This window comes from Lagenorhynchus albirostris, chromosome 7 (genome assembly GCF_949774975.1).
Source record: "Lagenorhynchus albirostris chromosome 7, mLagAlb1.1, whole genome shotgun sequence".
NCBI classification, from domain to species: Eukaryota; Metazoa; Chordata; class Mammalia; order Artiodactyla; family Delphinidae; genus Lagenorhynchus; species Lagenorhynchus albirostris.
In genome coordinates, this window is record NC_083101.1 from 4,047,479 (window position 1) to 4,065,844 (window position 18,366).

Genomic DNA, 18,366 nt, shown 5'->3' on the forward strand with positions numbered 1-18,366 from the left:
TTCTGCTGGAGCTGGAGGCCGGCCTCCTGGCTGTCCTCCCCCATGGCTGGAGTCCAGGCTTTTGGTCCAGGTGCTCTCTCAGGGAGTCGAGTCACTGGATCCCAGTAACCACTGTTTTGAGGGGTTGATTTGTTCCCAGAGCCCTCCATTCCCCTCCCAGGCCTGGGGCTGGCAGCTCTGAGGGGCGCTGGGACATCTTTGCCCCTTGGCTCAAGTCCCAACCACTTAAATGAAGAGAGGGGCATCTCTGAGTTCCCCTCCCGTGCCCAGGCCTCCACCTGCAAGTGAAGAAAAATATGGGAGAAAGAGGGGGGCCGGAGGAGGAGGGGAGAAGACCATGCTTCCGGAATTTCTCTAGGAGAGGGCGAAGGTGAAAAGAGTTTCACCCAACCCTCTTGGTTCTAGAAGAGCACAGGAGGCCTGGAAAGGTCCCCTGATGTCCAGCGAGCACTTCTGCAGCCCCGGGCTAGTGGGTCGGTCGGTCCTGCCTTCTCCCGGCCACGCAGTGGCCCGTGTTAACTGCAGCCGGGCGCTCAACCCTCTGCCTCCTGGATGTGGGCATCGGGTGCGTAGGGGTTCGCTGTGACGCACGGTGTCATGGCCAATGGCTAGTGTAGAGGGACAGAAGGCTCTGGACTCTTGGCGGTGAGCGTGCATGTGAGGGAATGAGGGGAGCTGCCGGCACAGGGGCTGGCAGCCCCTTCGCTGCGAGAAAACCAGATTTAGTACAAAGTGAGCATTTACAGTAGCCCTGGGCAATATGAAAGAAGGCGATGGTGTGTATAATGGTATGTTTCGTTTTTTATCAAACGTTTGTCCAAGAAAGCTGTGTATTAGAGCTCCAATACCTAAGGGTTTTCTTGTGAATTTTAAATCATGCTCCTAGTTAAACCTCAAAAGGCTCTGTGGATGGAAAGGGTTTTTGATTTCCTTTGAAGTGGGTTGAAGAAGTTGATTACTCTTGGCAGTCAAGCAGCCTTTTATGACACTGTTTATAAATAATTACTCATGAGCAGGCCTGGAGTTTCAAGGTGTTAGATTTTAAGAAACTGAAATTAATCACATAAATGTGTGCAAGAAATTAGGTGGGGAGAAAGGCCGTGGATGTTCCCCTTTTAAAGTATTTTCATAGATGTGTACAATTTGGGTGCCGCTTACAGAGCCAGGAAGGGGAGGGCTTCCCCAGCAGCCATGGAGCCTCATAACTTTGGTCAAAATGAACGTGCAACCTGGGAGTCAGCTCGTTCCCAAAATGCTCTTGTCAAGGTGCAGCCAGCCCCTTCTGCCCGGTCTCTCAGGCCCTGGGCCTTGTTGCGTCTGGCCCAAGTTCTAGGGAGCTTCAGTGGAGGCCTGGGGTTAGAGCCCTGCAGAGGCAGCAGGGCGTCGGGCACCTGAGCCAGACCCCCATCCTCCCCCCACCGCCCCACCGCCCTGTCTTTCTCTGGCTTCGGCAAGCAGGCGTTCTCCCCGTGGTCCGAGCGAGCTCTTTGCGTCAGCGCACCAGTCCCCTCCGCCCTCGACCTCCCTCCCTGCTGCCCTGATCCTGCCCCTCCCCGCCAGCCTTCCGTGGCATCCCAGCTCCGATCTCCCCTGACCAAGTGTTCCCCAAGCCACCTGGTTTCCAGGCTCATCCCATAAGCAGTGTTTTCCACTTGCTGTGGCTTCTCCCCTCAGGTTGCAGGGCCCCGGCAGGCCTTGCCCCAGGTTACAAGGCCAGAGCAGAGAATGGGCTGTGAAGCCCCGCCCTGGCTCCCACCCCCGCAGCCGAAAGTGCCTTGCCTGCCCTGGGCCTGTGCCCTGAGCTGCTCCACTCAGTGGAGCCCCAACTGTGGACACGGTCTGGGAGGTGCTGTCCCTGGCGGCCCTGCAGAGTCCGGCTCCCGGTGGCCGTGGCCGTGCGTGAGCGGCGTTCTGGACGCAGGCTGCAGTGTCAGGGGCCCAGTGTGTGCAGCAGTGTGTGCTGCTCCGCCCACACCCCTTGGTGGCCTCACGTGGGGCGTTGTTCCTGGTGGGTGGCCCCGGGCCTGTCTCCCGCCTGGGCAGGATTCTCTGAGCCACGCTGGCCTTTGAATAAACCCCTCTCTACCCGACTCAGCCTCATCTACTTCCTGCAGCTTGCAACCAAGGATGCCAGCTGGCAGAAGACGCCTTTGTGAGGAGGTAGTGATGGTGGAGACAAAGGTAACCAAACACTCAGTGGCCACAGAGAGGGCGGCAGCCGAGGAGGAGGCCACCAAGGTCCTGCTGCGTGTGTGGCTCCTCGCAACGCCGGCTGCAGGAAAGGAGGAGGAGAGTTGGTTGCTGCCCCCTGGGGACCCGTCAGCTGCTCAGCAGGGCTCAGAACTCACCAAGGCTGCAGCAGCCCCTTAATCAGGAGTGGGGTGAGGATCTCAGAAGAGGAAGCCAGTGGGGCTGGGGGGGTTGGGGTGAGGAGGACATTCCTGATGGGGAGGTGACGGGTGACAAGGTAGGGACATGGGAAGAACATCATCAGAAGAGCGAGGAAGTCCAAGGTCAAGGGAGAGGATTGCTCAGGGCTCCTGGGCGACCTTCAGGGTCCCCAGCTAGGCGAGGCTGTTAGGATGCCAGGACACATCCCAGCCTCCTGGTGAGGGTCAGGCCCCTCAACAAGGGTCCAAGGGGACTTAAAGGAACACAGAGCCCCTTGGCCAGAAGGACACTGGCAGCTGAGTCCGCCCTGCTGAGGAGGCCCGGAGGCTCCCTTGCCGAGCGTGACCTGGAGAGAAAGGGTATGTGCAGGGTTTGCTGAGCTGGAGCCTGGCCGCGCCTCCTGGCAGCAGGCCAGGTGCTGCCCAACCAGGGCCTTCCTGTCCCACAGCCCTGATTCACATCGCCAGCCCCAGGAAAGGCTTTGGGCTTCCGAGAAGCAAGTTGCTTACATTTCACAGCAGTGGGGCCAGTGGACCAGAGTTAGAAACATGGACAGCGACAGCGTTTGCTCTGAGGCCGCCAGCTGGGGGCACATAGACATCAGGCAGCAGCAGAAAGCTGTGACGTGTGTCTGGCATCCTTCGTGGGCTCGAGGAGAGGCAGTTCCCTCGCGGAGACGGGGCAGAGGCCGGCCCTGCCTCTCAGGTCTGGCCTAACGCGATCACCTCGCGGACCCGGTGCGGGCCTCAGGCCACCTTGCTTTCCTCGGCGGCATCCAGCCCAGTGCGAGCTTGGATGAGGCGCTCGATGGGTGTTTGTGGAGTGAATCAGTGGATTACCCTGAACTTGCCCTCTGCGTTTCCCCTGAAAATGAGAAGGTGCTGTGAACTGGGGCACAAGTCTGTTTAGACCCAAGCAGCCTGGCCAGGTGTAGGTCTGCTGATGATCGTGAACTCGGGGGCAGACCCTCTAGTTCCTTCTCTGTGTCCACTCCCAAACCAGGAGGTCCTCCACCTGGATGAGGCTCCCTCTCGGAGGCCTGGCAGGAACGGGACCCGTGAGTTGCTGTGCACTCCTGTTCATCCTTCCCCGTGGGCTGGGGCCAGGCTGACAGGCAGAGGCAGAGGCCTGGTTCCCCAACCTGGGTGCTGCACCCCTCGCTTCCCACAGCTGGGGGAGGGATGACATCATCAAGGTGGCACCCAGGGAGGAACCAGCGTGGGTTCACCTGTCCAGACACCACATTACGTTTCCTTCGTTTTGACCCAAGCACACGCCTTCCAGCACTTTTCTTAAGATGCTGGGTTTTGTTTGTTTTTTTTTCTTTTCCAATGGCCAGTACCTACTCGCTAGTCTGGTAGTGTCTTCGGGAATTCTGCAGGGTTGGGAGCCTTCCAGATCCAGGAGTATCACACCGAAGCCAGTGGTTTCCATCCTCATAGAAATGCCCATATTTGAAAACAAAGCCTTTTCTATCTGGGGTTTTATAAATCTGGCCCATACACTCCAGGCTTTTCCCCATTATTTCCCTCTGTAAAATGATGGGGAATACAATTTGCTAAATAAAAAGGCATAGATACTAAAAAAAAAAAAACCACCTTTGAAGGTCGATTTACATAAAATACAGCTTTATTTGAGAGCATGTCCCTGAGACAAAGTCCCTGTTTAAAATGCTTTATGGTGTTTGAAATCCCAGTTTTTCCTGATATTTATTAGTTTGGCAAACAAGTTACCCTGTCCACATCCCCTTGGAGACAGAAAAATAAACCATCTCAGTGATCACTTACCTCTCTAAACACAGAGAGTATGTTCTGTGGTGGGAGCATCTCGGAGCCACTGGGTTACAAACGACCGCGTCACTCCCAGAAAATGAAATCTGGGGAGGAAAGAAATACATACACCCAGAGCTCTGCAGACGCGGGAGGTTGCTTTGTCATATTGAATGGTGACACTCAAATCTCTTTATTCCACAGTGCCGAAGATTGTAATATTAGGTCCACCCGCCTCGGGGAAAACAACTATAGTAAGTATATCATATTAAGTGTGGTAATACGGGAGTATCTCATTTGTCCTGCAGAGACGGAATGAGACTGCACGTCTGCGAATTTTCAACATAACTGAGCTTTTCTTCATCTTTTCTCTCTCCTACTTCTTATCTTCTCATGACAAGAGGCAGTATGTGTTTGTAGTAGAAAACCTAGAAAATACAAAAAACAAAAGTAGAGTTCCCCAACCATCCAGAGATAAGCATTCTTTGAATGTGTGGGATATTCCTTCCAGGGTTTTCTCATGGCTACATGGCCACCATCCTGGCAAACCCTTGGTTCCATCCTTAGGATACATTTCTAGAAGGGGAAGTGCTGAGTCAAATGGCACACACATTGCAAAGGCTTTTGGTGTGGAATCTTCAGATTCACTCGTCAAATTTTGATTATGAAATGTTTTAACCAGTCAGAAAAACAGAGAAACTACACCAGAGATACTCACGTATCCCACTCCTGGATTTTACAGGTACTTATCATTTTGTCATATTTGCTTTGACGACTTTCTCTCCATTTCAAAGATAGTAGAACTTTAAAGATACGGCAAATACCTCACCCCACTTCCCTCACTCCTTTTTGTCTCTCCCTCCTTGGAGGCAACCCCTGTCGTGAAGCTGAAGCTTCGTTCCATGTATGGTTTTAATCTTTCGGCTCCTTTTTTAAGTGCCAAAGCGTCTTCAGTTATGATCATCCGAGATGGAACTCTGTGTTAGCAAAAGCCTGGTTAGTGAGCATCAGGTAACATAAGTTAATGATAAACAAGAAGGTCCTACCGTAGAGCACAGGGAACTGTATTCAATATCCTGTAACAACCTATGATGGAAAAGAATCTGAAAAAGTATATATATATATCTTTGAGTCACTCTGCTATACACCAGAACCTAACACAACATTGTAAATCAACTATATACTTTACTTAAAAAAATAAACATTAACGAACTCTTCCTTGATCACTGTATCATCGCTGTCAGCTCTCCTCCTGGGCCCAGATGATGCGGCAGGTGGTTTCCCCCGACTAGCTGGCGCCTGGCTTTATTCTGAAAAGGAATCAAGATGTCTGGTCCTTACATAAAACCACGTGCATCTGCCCTGCTTTTGGAGTTAGGATAGCCAGCTCTTCTGTTTGTCTGTCACCTATCTGTCTGTCCATCCGTTCATCCATCCATCCGTCTATCTCTCTGTAGTTTTTCTGCCTCGTTCCTCAGGGTCAGGCTGTCAGCTTTCACTCCTGTCCGCAGTCCACCCTCCCGATCACCATTTCACTGTTAGAAACCAGGGGCTCCTGGACCTGGGGACCTGGCAGTCGCTGGCGCTAACTGGTGTTTCAGCTACAAGCCTTTGGGCAAATTCACTGTTCCCACCCCTGTCTGCTGTGTAGGGACACACAAATCTCATTTTACGATAAGATGATACCTAGTGAAAGCCTAATGGGCTCTTTCCTGATCTTGTCGCTGACATTTCCCAGCACGAGGAACAGAAAGATGAGGGTTCATACCTGCCCTGGGGGACCTCTAGGGCCTTCTTTTTCTTTTTGGCCATGCCGTGCGGCTTGCGGGAGCTTAGTCCCCCGACCAGGGATTGAACCCCGGCCCCGGCAGTGAAAGTGCCGAGTCGTAACCACTGGACCGCCAGGGAATTCCCCCTCCAGGGCCTTTTGAATCATCCCGCTGCTGAAATGGTCATCAGTATAATCTTGGTGTTAAGAACATTTTGTTGCACGATTATACCTTCAAATGTGTTCTTCCCTGGTAGAGTATATATAGTGGCCATTGATGAACTAAATATTCACTTGGCGAGAATATGCCATCCCCCATTCTTTAAGAAAAAAGGAACATTGAGTATGGGTCGTGACCCCTATTAGGGCCTGTCCCCGTGTTTCCTGTTCCAAACCTTTCTTGAGTTAAGAACTCATGGTCCACAGAGCTTGAAGAGGCAGGCCCAGGGCAGTAAAGCATAGGTTTCCCAGGTCCATTTAGAGTCAATGGCTGGTTGAAGAAGAACTGGCAGGCAAGCAGAATTCCACGGCTGGGAGGGGTTTTATGGGTTTGTCTCCCTTGGTGGCCTCCTTCCAGCCAGAAATAATTATGCTTCCCTGTGACAGCCTTTTCTAGTAGCATATGGAAGGACCCGGGCATTGTAATGGTGTCCTCTTAATTATTCCTTTCACAAAAATGTTCTTTTCCTCTTTCCTTTCTTCAGGCAATGTGGCTTGGCAAACATCTGAATAGCAATCTCCTCAGCGTGGAGAGCTTGATAGCAAAAGAATATTCCTCTCTGGCTGCAAGTGCCAGGACGCATTATCAGAAGTTCCAGGTAGGATGGGTCCTGGGGAACAGGACGGGGTGAGAGCTCCCAAGGCTCCCCCATCACCTACCCCACTCTTTCCATTTCCTGGTGGATTAAGTGAGAGAAAATACTGGGGTAAAATGAAATATAGGCAGGATGTGACAGCAGGAAGGAGAGAATTCTTCAGTAGGGCACACAGGCCCCGGTGGGCACGGAGGTGAGGGGTTTGTGGTGGGAAAGGATCAGTAGCCGTGAGGATGCTGTTCTGTACCGATGGAGTGGCCCAGCCCTGCTCTTCTTAGGGTCAGCCCGATCAAGTGGGTGGGGGCAGGGCAGGGGTCTCCATCCCACAGGTGATGCGCCTGCTGGCCTGCACCAGGACCTGCAGGCCTGAGCTGGCGGGGAGTTTAAAGGGCAGTGGTCCAGCTCTCCCCAGAGTGGAAAGACGCTGAGTGCTGCAGCTCAGGGACACTCCTTTCTGCCCCTCAGGGTGGGCACGCTGTGGCATCCCAGGAGGATCAGGGGTCTGTTTCTAAAATCCCAGCAACACTATATTTGAAAGACTTTTTTAAAAATTTATTTTTGGCCGCGTTGGGTCTTTGTTGCTGCACGCGGGCTTTCTCTAGTTGCGGCAAGCAGGGAGGGGCTACTCTTTGTTGTGGTGCGTGGACTTCTCATTGCGGTGGCTTCTCTTGTCGCGGAGCACGGGCTCTAGGTGCGCGGGCTTCAGTAGTTGCAGCTCGCGGGCTCAGTAGTTGTGGCTCGTGGGCTCAAGAGTGCAGGCTCAGTAGTTGTGGCTCACAGGCTTAGTTGCTCTGCAGCATGTGGGATCTTCCCAGACCAGGGCTCGAACCCATGTCCCCTGCATTGGCAGGCGGATTCTTAACCACTGCGCCACCAGGGAAGCCCGAAGGACATTTTTAAAAGGGAAATATAGGGCTTGATCATGTTGGTTCTCTTAAATGCAAATAGAAATTTCCAAATATCTTTGCAAAATCCCCTTTGGAGCATAAGCAGATGCTTCGGTCCGTTCAGGCTGCTGTCACAGAGCCTGGGTGGCTTGGAAGCAGAATGTCCCTCACAGTTCTGGAGGCTGGAAGTCCAAGGCCATGGCGCCGCAGGCTCAGCGTTGGCCGACAGCCGTCTTCTCACGGTAGCCTCACGTGGCGAGAGGGCAGGGAGCTCTCTGGAGCCTCTTCTTAGGGCGCCCAATACCGTCACCTTGAGGATTGCAACACATGAACTGGCGGGGGCACAGGCGTTCAGCCCAGAGCAGCAGGGCTGCTGCTTCAGGTGTCCTGTGCTGACACGCAGCCTTTCTCTTGTTTGTGAGGGGAGACAGCTGAGAAGAGTAGGGATCCTGGTGTCTGCTGAGCGCTAAGTGTGCGCAGGCCTCCCCTCCTCGCCTCACGATTTTCCTGCAAGGTGTGCTGGTACCTGGTGAGGTTGAGTAAGTGCCCAGGGCCAGGGCAGGATTCAGGCCCCACCTGGGGCTGCCCAGGGCTCGGGCCGCCAGTCGGGGTGAGAACCCTGGCTCTCTGCCCGTCTCTGCAGAGGCCGCAGCCGAGAGCTGGTTGCCGCCCCTCTTGTGTTCATCTTCAGTCATCAGGCCGGGTCTTGACCATGTGGCCGTGTGCTCACTGTTCCTCCAAGAACTCGGAAGGAAGCTTCCTGACCTCGTGGGCTGCCCATGAATGATGGCTGGTGGGACAAGTAGCAGAGACGGCCAGCCCGTGGCTGCAAGTAGCAGAGATCGCCCGGGCTGCCCAGGGCAGAAAAGGGGATCGGAAGGGGGATGCAGTGACTCCTGGGCCCCGGATGGAGGAAGCACCCACCTCCTGGCTCTGTGGCCGGAAACTGGGCAGCACCCTGGCCTCCTCTGCCCCGTGCAGCTGCTTGTCTCTGTCTCCATTCTCCCTGTGGTTCTCCTTTCCTTTCGTCTTCTGCCTTCCACGGCCACTCGTGACCACCACCCTCGTCCAGGTTCCCGTGTCTTCGGTTCACACCACCCACAGAGGCAGCTGCAAGGCCAAATTTCCAGGAAAGGGATTTGTGTGGGCTAGCTGGTCAGATGGCCCCAGGGCCGGGCCAGCTCTGGTGAGGGGTGTGCACAGGAGGTGCATCAGGGCCATGGAGCGCGGCCATGGCCAGGAGGGCCCGGCAGGGTGCGGGCAGTTCCTGGAGATGAGGGTGTCACTTAGGCAAACTCCCAACCTCAAGTTTGCCGATAGTAACAGTTTGAGGGAAGTGAAGGAAAACCTCCTTCAGCAAGGTCAGCGCCCACCCCCCGCCCCGCTACCCAAATGGTGAACCGGTTCGAACACCGCTTAACCCAGAGCACTTCTGGACCCCATATCACCTGGCCGGGACTCTCAGGGCAAGCACGTGACGCCCCTGCACTGCCCTGCCGTCTTTCAGGAGTCAGAGCGTGTGGTCAGAGTTTGGGGGATACCAGCCTTTGGGGTGGGAATACAGTTTTAGAAGGAAAGTGGGTCTCTCATTTCCTGCAGAAGATAAGCTTTTCAGGGTGGGAGAGGCAGGCTTATTTCTAGGATAAAGATGCTTTTATTAGGGTTAGAAAATTCAACGGCGAGGAGGACGTTTAAGGAAATTCCTCCTGGGTTTGATTACTCTAATTACCAGCATATTTCAGACTACATCGAAGTGCTTTCAAGGGTGTCTTGTTGGGGCTCTTTGGTTCGGAAGCCGGGTGGAGGGAAGATGAAAGGCTGAGGCGTCAGGACTGATCAAGGAGGGACGTGCTCTGAGGAGTGGGGGCGGGTGCGTGGCCTTGCCGCAGACGCAGCCCGCCCAGCGAGGCCACTCATTAAGTGTTGTCTTTAGAGCATCTGCTGGTCTGGAGCCTTCATAGCTCTTTCTGCAAGCAGCAATAACACCTTCAAATACATAATTTTCTCCTGCTAATCTTGGCTCTGCCCTCCTATACAGAATTCTCTTATGTAGCGGGTGTTAACCAAGACGCTTCCGTCTTCGGAACGTCCAAATGGTTTCTGAAACACTTCCTCATCACCTCCCGTACGCCAAGCACCGTCCTGCGTGCCGTGCCGTGGGAGACCCAGAGATGAGTTCCTTCTCCTCGCCCCTGGGAACTTCTAGCCAGTGGGGGAGACCGAAGGTACCCAACCGAGGATGCAGGGCCAGCAAGCCCTCATGCAGTCAGTCGGTGGCTCGCTTGACTAATTCATTTACTGAGTGTCCTCTGAGCACCTGCTAAGCCCTAGACGTGGCTCTGGGCGGGGAAGAGCGTACAGGTTCCATGGGGAAAGGACATTTCTTTGCAGCAGGAGTTGGATGGAGCTGATTGCTCTAGAGTGTATTAGAGTTTTACTGAAAAAAAAAAGAAAGAAAGAAAAGGAAAGCTTTATTATTGAAATCCCTGCAGGAAGCATATGTATTTGCAAATTTAAAACTGCATAGTCCAGAGGTGCTCCACCTGAGCAGCACATTAGACTCACCTGCGCCCCACCAGACTCTTTTAGTCTGAATCCCTGGAAGTGGGGGACCAGGCATCTGGATTTAAACACGCTCCCTAGGGAGTTCTCGTCTGGTCATCTGGGAGCCCAGCCCAGACACCATTCCCCTTTTCTCATGGCAGTTACTACTTTTACAGCACAGTTATTGCTAAATCAAGGTTTCTTTGTTGGCGTTAGAGCAGAACTGCCTGTGTTTGTTGAGTGAATAAGTGAGCCACACTCTAACGGCTGCTCAGACCAGAAGGAGCCAAAGCTGGATTCTTCCCACCTTCAGTCCCGTTTAAAACTTAAGAACCTGGTGTAACGTGATGTACCCAAGCGCCCAGTTGTCAGTCACCGTTCTTTAACGTCCAAATAATAGCGCTTGTGCCCTTATCCTGCCTCTGTCTACACAGAGAGGTGTAGTCCCCTGCAAGTATTTCTGAGGATTTCCGGGATTGCCCCGCAGTCCTGGCTTCCAAGTCCTCTGGGTTGTCTCCTTCCCTTCCGGCCATTCCATCTCCCACCTGGCTGCTCTCTGTCTTGGAGGCTGTGTTCAGACAGAGCCAGCAGGAGCCCGCACACTCTGTCCTTCCCTGTCCGACACCCAAGGCAGTGGTGCGGAATGGTCCTTTTTGGAAGGTTTGGGGCGGGGGGAGGATGGGGACAGCCCAGGATGGAGACAGAGAAACCCAAAGACCAGTCTCTGTAGCTCCTTTAAAGTTCGCTGGCCTTTCCCACTACCGGGTTTCCCTTCCCGGCCACCTCCCTCTGTGGGCCTGTCGGTGCCCCGTGGTGGGAGTCTCTGCTCTCCCTTCAAAGCCTCATCTCCTGTCCTCTCCCTCCTCTCACCTCCTGTCCCCGTTCCAGACTCTGCCTGGGCCCTGCCTCTCAGAACCGGGAGAGTCCGTGCCATGTAAACCTGCTCTGACAGCCCCGAGTAGCAGCAGAAACTTTGAAAAGACAGTTGTCTTTAAAGGATTCTCGGATCAGTTCTTAAGTGAGCGCAAGTCCAAGTACGGGCCTTCCCTCCCCCACCAGCAGCCCCTCTAGGGAGGCCTCTCCCCTCCTGGCAGACCAGGAGTCTCAACTCTTCCCCTTTCTGCTTTGCTCCAGATGGAAGTTCATACAGTTGATCAACAACATGCCCACAACTCCTGAGCAAGTGTTACCCGAAGGGGACACAGTGACGTCAGGGGCCCTGAGGCTGGGGCCTGGTGATGGGACCCTGTGGGCTGCTGCCATCCTGTGGAGGAAGCCCAGGCTGGAGAAGCTCAGTGAGGTGCCCCAGGGGGCAGAGCCAGGGCTTGAGCCTCCAGGGGCTGCGTCTTTGGGGCAGGGGCGGCACCTCCGAGTTCGCAGGCTAGCAGTTCTGCCCCGGGCTTGGGCACTGGGAGCTGGGAGGAGAAGAAAGGTCCAAACCGGGGCCAACGCAGCTGATTCTGCCCTTTACGGCAAGGAGGCAGGCTGGCGGTCGCGTTGCCACCGAGTGGGATGCCGGGGGCCAGGGGCCTGCACCTGGGCTGGGCCTTCTAGGTGACCAGCAGGGGCTGCACTGGGCTCCATCTGTCTGTCCCTGACTGTGCCCCAAAAGCCAGGCTCTGGGGGCTGGGGTGGGAGAGCACAGCAGAGCTCGGGAAGGAGGGAGCCTGATTCTTGCAAAGGCAGTTTGGCAGGACTCGGAGCAGCGGCCCCTGGGAAGCCCCCGCTGCTGACGTGACACATCAAAGCTGGCACCGAGACAGCACAGAGGCAGTGAGCGGCGGGGAGAGCGCTCGCGAGGGGCCGTGCTCAAAGTCGCCGGCCTGCCCCCGCCGTGGGGGGCGCCGCGCTCCACCCGGACCTGTCGCCTTTCAACCCGTGTTCTTTTTTTTTTTTTTTTTTTTTTTTTGCGGTACGCGGGCCTCTCACTGCTGGGGCCCCTCCTGTTGCGGAGCACAGGCTCCGGACGCGCAGGCTCAGCGGCCATGGCTCACGGGCCCAGCCGCTCCGCGGCATGTGGGATCCTCCCGGACCGGGGCACGAACCCGCGTCCCCTGCGTCGGCAGGCGGACTCTCAACCCCTGCGCCACCAGGGAAGCCCTCAACCCGTGTTCTTTGATTAGCTTGCACCCCCTTCGTCTCCCGCGTCCCAGAACCTGTTTGAATGCTGCTTCCCGAATGGGTGATGGCAGGGAAGGGAGAGGAATCTCAGGATGGAAACCAGCTGCGCCTGGGGTCGGCGGGGGACACCAGGGGACAGGAAAGGATAGAAGACATGTGGAGGGGAGGGGCAGGGCTGCTCCCTGTTCCCCTTGGCAGCCTCGGGGGTGGGGCGGTTCCTGGGATCGTTGGGGCATATGGGCACCAGCAGGACACTCTCCCTCTCCAGCAACTTCTTCCACGTGGGGTAGGGTCTTGGGTGCTGGAATTTGCTTAAGTCGGTGATGCTCCAGGTGTGGTCCCCCGACCAGCATCCTCAGCATCACCCGAAAACCTAGTCGAAATGCAGATTCCCAGCCTAACCCGGACCTGCCGAGTCAGAAACCCTGGGGCGAGGCCAGTGATCTGTGAATTAACAAGCTCTTCCGGGATGCACGTTCAAGTTGAGAACTACTGGCTTAAGCAGGAAATTGGCAGAGGGCAGATGTAAGGACACAGAGGTGTCTTAGGAGATACTGAAACCAGGGACCAGATGCCGGCTAGCCTCCCTCTTGTCTCTGGCCTACTCATTCATTCATTCTCTCTCCCCCGCTCACTCTTGTTCTTGACTTTTGCTGTCCACTTCTAGAAGCCATAGTGGCCCCATAACTTTCAAGGGGAGACATTACAAGTTCCCATCAGAGGCGCCCCTTCCCTTATCCTCTTGCTGTCTGCTCTTCCTCTTCCAATTCCACATCCTGGAAAAGCCATTCTGGGGCTGAGAGACCTGGTTTCTCTCTCCCCTTTTGTACTGGTTTTATTCCCTTATACTCCCCCCCGTGCCTGCAAAGTGGCTGCTGCAGCTCCAGCTGTTACATCCTCTCAGCTCCAGATCCAGTGGAAAGCAAGGTTCCTGCCCCTGATGATTGCACTCATGTCCTGGGCCTGACTCTCACTCGCTGGGACGGGGCCTTGGGCAGCCTCTGAAACAATCACAGTGGCCAGGAGTGGGATATGCTGATCAGCTTGGGCCAATCAGGGCCCTCCTCTGGATCTGATGGTGGGCTTGACCCCACAGAAACTGTAAAGGCTGAAGGACAAGACAGTGTGGCCTCAAAGGAACTTTGGGGGACTGTATATTACTGGAGGTGGGGTGTATGGATGCTGGGCAGAAAATAAAAGCAAACGCTGAAGTATTGTTACTCATTTCTACTGGGGTAGTGTGTGAGGTCTGAAGAGGGCAAGTCCCAAGGTCACCCAGCTGGCTGGAGCTGCAGCAGCCATTATGTAGGCAAGAGGTGGGAGTTTGAACCATGAATGGAGCCAGCCTTGGGCAGGGGTTGGGGGGATGAGCCCTAATGCTGAGGGTGGGTCTCTGCTCTACATAAAAACGTCTGTTCCAGGAATCCCCCACCCCCCAGCAATGGGCCTTAGCATTTGGAATTTATTTTGACTTCCCACATCTTTTATCAGAGGTGTGAGTGGGAGTTGGGAGAGATTTGGGCCCAGGCATCAGTGGCCCACTGGGCAGAGCTGCTTCCTCATCCAGATCCTTGCTGAGGAAGGAGGTGCAGGGCTTATTAAGGGGGCCTGAGGGTAACAATTTCCATAGCACCAAGCCCTTGCTGGGGGCCACCGCACGTCCCAGGAGTCACGTGTATTACCTCATTTAATCCTCATGGCAACTCTTTGAAGCACTTGGTCTTCGTCTCATTTACAGACGCGGAAAGTGAGGCTCAGAGCACCGAAGGCACTGTCCAGGGTCACTCAGCAGGTGACCAAGGTCCAAATCATGAGTGTCTGAGTCCCCGGCCAATCCAGTGGTCCCCCAAGGTGCTCCCTAGGAACATTCTTTCCCCACTCGGGCCATCCTTCTCCTGAAGCCGGAGAGAGCCTTCTGCATCACAGCTCACAGGCCTTCCACCTCCTCCCCCTCTAGCCCCTGGCCCTCCCTTGTGGGCTGGTTCCCGGGACACCCTTCACTGCCACCTCCACATGCCCAGGCCCAGCCTGCTCTTGTCGGGGAACCCATTCCAACGGCTCAAAGAGAAGACAGGTCAGGGTGCTGCCTGTAGAATCAAGGAGAACTCGAGCCCCCGTGGGGATTGGCCCCCTACCTCCCAGCCCTTCTCTGCACATCTGGTTCCCCACTCCCTCTCTCGGAATCGCTCTGTGTGCGAACTGACCAAAGCCGCTTCACTGCGCGCAGGTAAACATGGAGGGGGCCGAGTGCTGTCTATTCCCCTGACTCTCGCTCCCGGGACATAACGAGAGTGAGGTGTGGACGGGTTCTGCCACGTGCATGGACGCTTATTAAAACGCCATTTCTAAGTCAGCAGCCCCAAGCGTTCCCACAGCCTGTCCCAGAGGCTCCATGATATCCCAGCTCTCTGTCCCTTTAGGTGCTCCTTCATCACTCCAGGCAGACACGGCAGCATTCCCGAGGCAGGATCTGGTCACTCTGGATGCTGGCTCTAAAATGAGAGGTCCAGACTTTTCTCCAGCATCACTGACATGTTGCCAGGCCCACCGCTTGCCCTAAGGATACTTCGGGAAATTAGGGAAAAGTGCTCATTCCCCCGGGCCTACGTGTTCCCCCTTCAGGGTCCCCAGCTTGGCAAAAGGAGTGTAAGGCAGATTTCCCCTGCCCCTCACTGCACAGCTGGGTGCCTCTGGGCTCCCCTGCTGGGCCGTGGCCCTGAGGGCCCTCACCCTCACGTGGCAGAGGCCCTGCCCCCTCCTGGAGGCTGGTCAGCCCGGACATAGCTTGGGATGTGTGGCCCAGGGCTGGCCCAGGAGTCTCCCTTGGCCGAGTGTTGGGGAGTTTGGGGAGAAGCACCCGCTTTTAGTGACCGGAGGTCAAGGGGACACCTGGGAGTGGGTTTTCCAGGGGCATGGGCTCTGGGGCGTTTGAGGTTTTGTTAGAAAGAGCAGACCTGGTTGTGAAAAATGGGATGTCACTTCTGATCCGAGAGAGACAGCTGAGAAGAGAGGAAGCAGAAGGAAGGCCACTCTAGGTGTCACTCCGCGTCCCCCGCGACCGCTGCTTGTTTGTCCTTCCCAAACCTGGCCGGCCCGGGTTCAGGTCCTGCCTCTGCTCCTGCCTGGCTGTGTAGCCCAGGGAGGTGACCTAACCTCTCTGGCGCCCAGCTTCCCCATCCGTATAAAGGGGATGAAAATAGTACAGACTGCACAGAGCTGTAAACGTTGACTACTGTAGCCTGGCACCCAGCACACGCTCAGCAGAAACCACCAGCATTTTCAGTACTTACTGAGCGAATTAGGGAACGTGAAATTTCGTTAAGTCATCAGTCAGCAGGGGCTTCCTCCATCCCTGACGCTGTTTTGGTACAGGGGCAGAGGTGTGCTGGTCAATGTTTCACAACCAGCTCTCTGAGGGAAAAAGCCCTCCTTTGTAGCATTTGCCTATTTCCGTGGTACGAATGCCACAGAATACCAGGGCCTGCTTCAGGCTACCACCGTGAGGTCACGGAACGTGGGTTTGGGAAGAGATGTGCACCACCGGCTCCCTCTCGTACACCGTTGTCTGGGGGACAAAGCGAGTAAGACTCAGTCCCTTTCCTCCAGGAACTGTGAAACTTTCTGGGGAGACAGACATGTGAGCAGGCCCCTGGAAGGGCGTCTGGTTAGTGCAGTAACAGAGTTTGCCATCGAGGATTATGGCAGCCGCCGACCCAGCCCGGGAAGGGTCAGGGAGGGCTGCCTGGAGGCAGTGGCACTTGGGGCTGAGGCTCAGCGGGAACCTGGAGTCGCCCAGGTGGCGGTGGGGCAGAGCATTGGGGCGGGGGCTCAGGAGAAGCCAGAGCATGGAGGTGGGCGCGCATGCATGTTGGGGGGGTCATCAAAGAGGAGCCCAGGCTGGACGAGGGCAGGGCCGCAGGCTGGCCCTGGACTTCATAGAGGCCACAGGGCCCTGGTCCGGGACCTGGAGAAGCTTCGCGTCCACAGGGCCGGGTCCTTGGTTCTTAGCGAGCCCGCTGGCCTGCCAGCTTGTGTCCCTTTGAGCCCCACACGGAAGGTCAGACTCTCATCCTGTGTCATCTTTCCTGTAGACGTTGCCCAACATGCTGCTCGTCAGACTGCTTCAGGAACGCCTGAGGGAAGAGGACTGCGTCAGGCGGGTGAGAAGCCCTGCGTGGAGCCAGCGGGGGCTCCGGGGAGAGGGGGCCTCCTTTACCAGATGAAGGAGACTGAGGGCCGTGTGTTTATGTCCCAGAGCAGAGATGACCTGCAGAGAAGGGTAAGAACCTAAACTCGGTGAAGGTCAGGCTGTACACGTGGATTTCACCTTGGATGGAGGAAAAATAACAAGGTGGCATCTGGGGAGCCCATCGGGATTCCTGTAGGAAAGAGCTGGCCCACCCCACGGGGTCACAGGAGAGCCTTTAATGGAAGGACAGCTGCAGAAGTGGGGAGGGAGACGCCCCGGACCTGGAGGGGCAGAGGGAGGATTGGGGGGCCCCCGAACTCTCCTTCCATCCTCTGACCTCTCGCCAGCGCTCTCTTCTGCCAGACCCTGTGAAGCCAGAGGGCAGGGGTCCGGGTGAGGCCGTCCGTGGAGGTCAGCCTCCTGGGGCGTGGACGGGGGTTGTGATATTGTGATTTATAAGAAGAAATGTGTATTTGGTCTTCGTCCAATTTATCAGTTGTTCGGGAATTTTTTAGTATTCCATGTTAATTTTTCCCTTGTGTGTTTTACTGTTATCTCTTTGTAGGTGTTTTTGTTTTTCTTTTTTTTAGTGGATGACCTAACAATTACAATATACAAACTTAGATTTCCACAGTCTACTTAGAGTCGGTATTTTACCATTTCAGGCAGAATGTGCAATATTGGCCTCTTTCCTGTCTTCTCTTTATGTTGTAGTTGTCTTATGTTTTCATCTATATGCATCAAAAATCTCATCGGGCAAATGTTATAATTTTCGGTCTCAAGCATCAAACATATTTTAAAAACTCGAGAGGAGAATAGTTTGTTATATTTATTCAGGTATTTACTATTGCTCTTGTTCCCCCTTCCTTCCTGATGTTCCAAGTGTCCCTTTCCGTCTGAAAAACTTTTTAGCACTTCTTCTAGGGTAGGTATGCCGGCAATTAATTCTCTCGCTTTTCCTTCATCTGGGAATGTCTTTATTTTGCCTTCATTCCTGAAGGATAGTTTCTTCGGGATTCAGAATTCTAGACTGACCGTTTTTGCTTTCAGCCCTTTGCAGAATGTTTCACTTTTAACACTGTGGTTTCTGGTGAAAATCCAGTCATTCAAACTCATAAATAACGTGTCCTTTCTCTCTTGCCCCTTTCAAGCTTGTTTTCTTTGTTTGTATTTTCGGAAGTCTATGATGCGTCTGGGCGTGAATTTTTTGGGATTTATTCTCTGCGGGGCTCCTTGAATTTATACGTTTATGTTTTTCTCCAAACCTGGGAAGCTTTCAGCCGTTGTTTCTTCAACTAAATTCCCACACCGTTCTCTTTCTTCTCCCCTCCGAGACTCCTCTGGCATGAAGGTCAGGCCATCCGGTGTTCTCTCATGGGTCGCTGAAGCTCTGTTGTTTTGTTCTGTTTTGTTTTGTTCTATCCTTTTTCCTCTCTGTTGATGAGATTGATCATTTGTATTGAACTAGCTTCAGGCTCCTTAAATCTTTTCTCTCTCATCTCCAGGCTACTCCTGAGCCCGCCCAGTGAGTTTTTAATTTTGATTATTGTATTTTTCAGTTCTGCCAATTCCATGTGGTTCTCCTTTCTGTCTTCTGTTTCTTTGCCGAGGATTTCTATGTGCCTTTGTCTACAGGGAGCTTTGTCGTTGTCGTTGTTTCAGTAATAGCTGCTCCACTGTCTTGTCTGACAGTTCCAGCCCTTGAGTCACGTTGGTAGTGGTGTCTAATGTCCTGTCCCACGTGAGCTGAAATTTCCTGGTTCTCCCTGGGCTAAGTAATTTTGTACCCTGAACATGCAAAATATTGCCCTGAGACTCTGGGTCTTGCTTGAATCCTACGGCGAATGTTGATATTTTCGTCTTAGCAGACAATTGATTCAGT

At 54.4% G+C, this 18,366-nt stretch overlaps 1 protein-coding gene across 3 annotated transcripts in view; it reads left to right on the top strand.

Moving 5' to 3' along the window:
* AK8 (adenylate kinase 8) overlaps positions 1-18,366 on the top strand; it is a 128,551-nt gene that overhangs the window by 5,472 nt on the left and 104,713 nt on the right. For 2 of the 3 annotated variants that reach the window (XM_060153983.1, XM_060153984.1), the window contains exons 3-5: positions 4,365-4,414; positions 6,633-6,746; positions 16,387-16,455. In XM_060153983.1, the coding sequence (XP_060009966.1) occupies positions 4,365-4,414; positions 6,633-6,746; positions 16,387-16,455 (233 nt within the window). Of the gene's footprint in view, positions 1-4,364; positions 4,415-6,632; positions 6,747-16,386; positions 16,575-18,366 lie in introns of those variants that run through there. The other variant, XM_060153985.1, reaches the window with a different exon arrangement.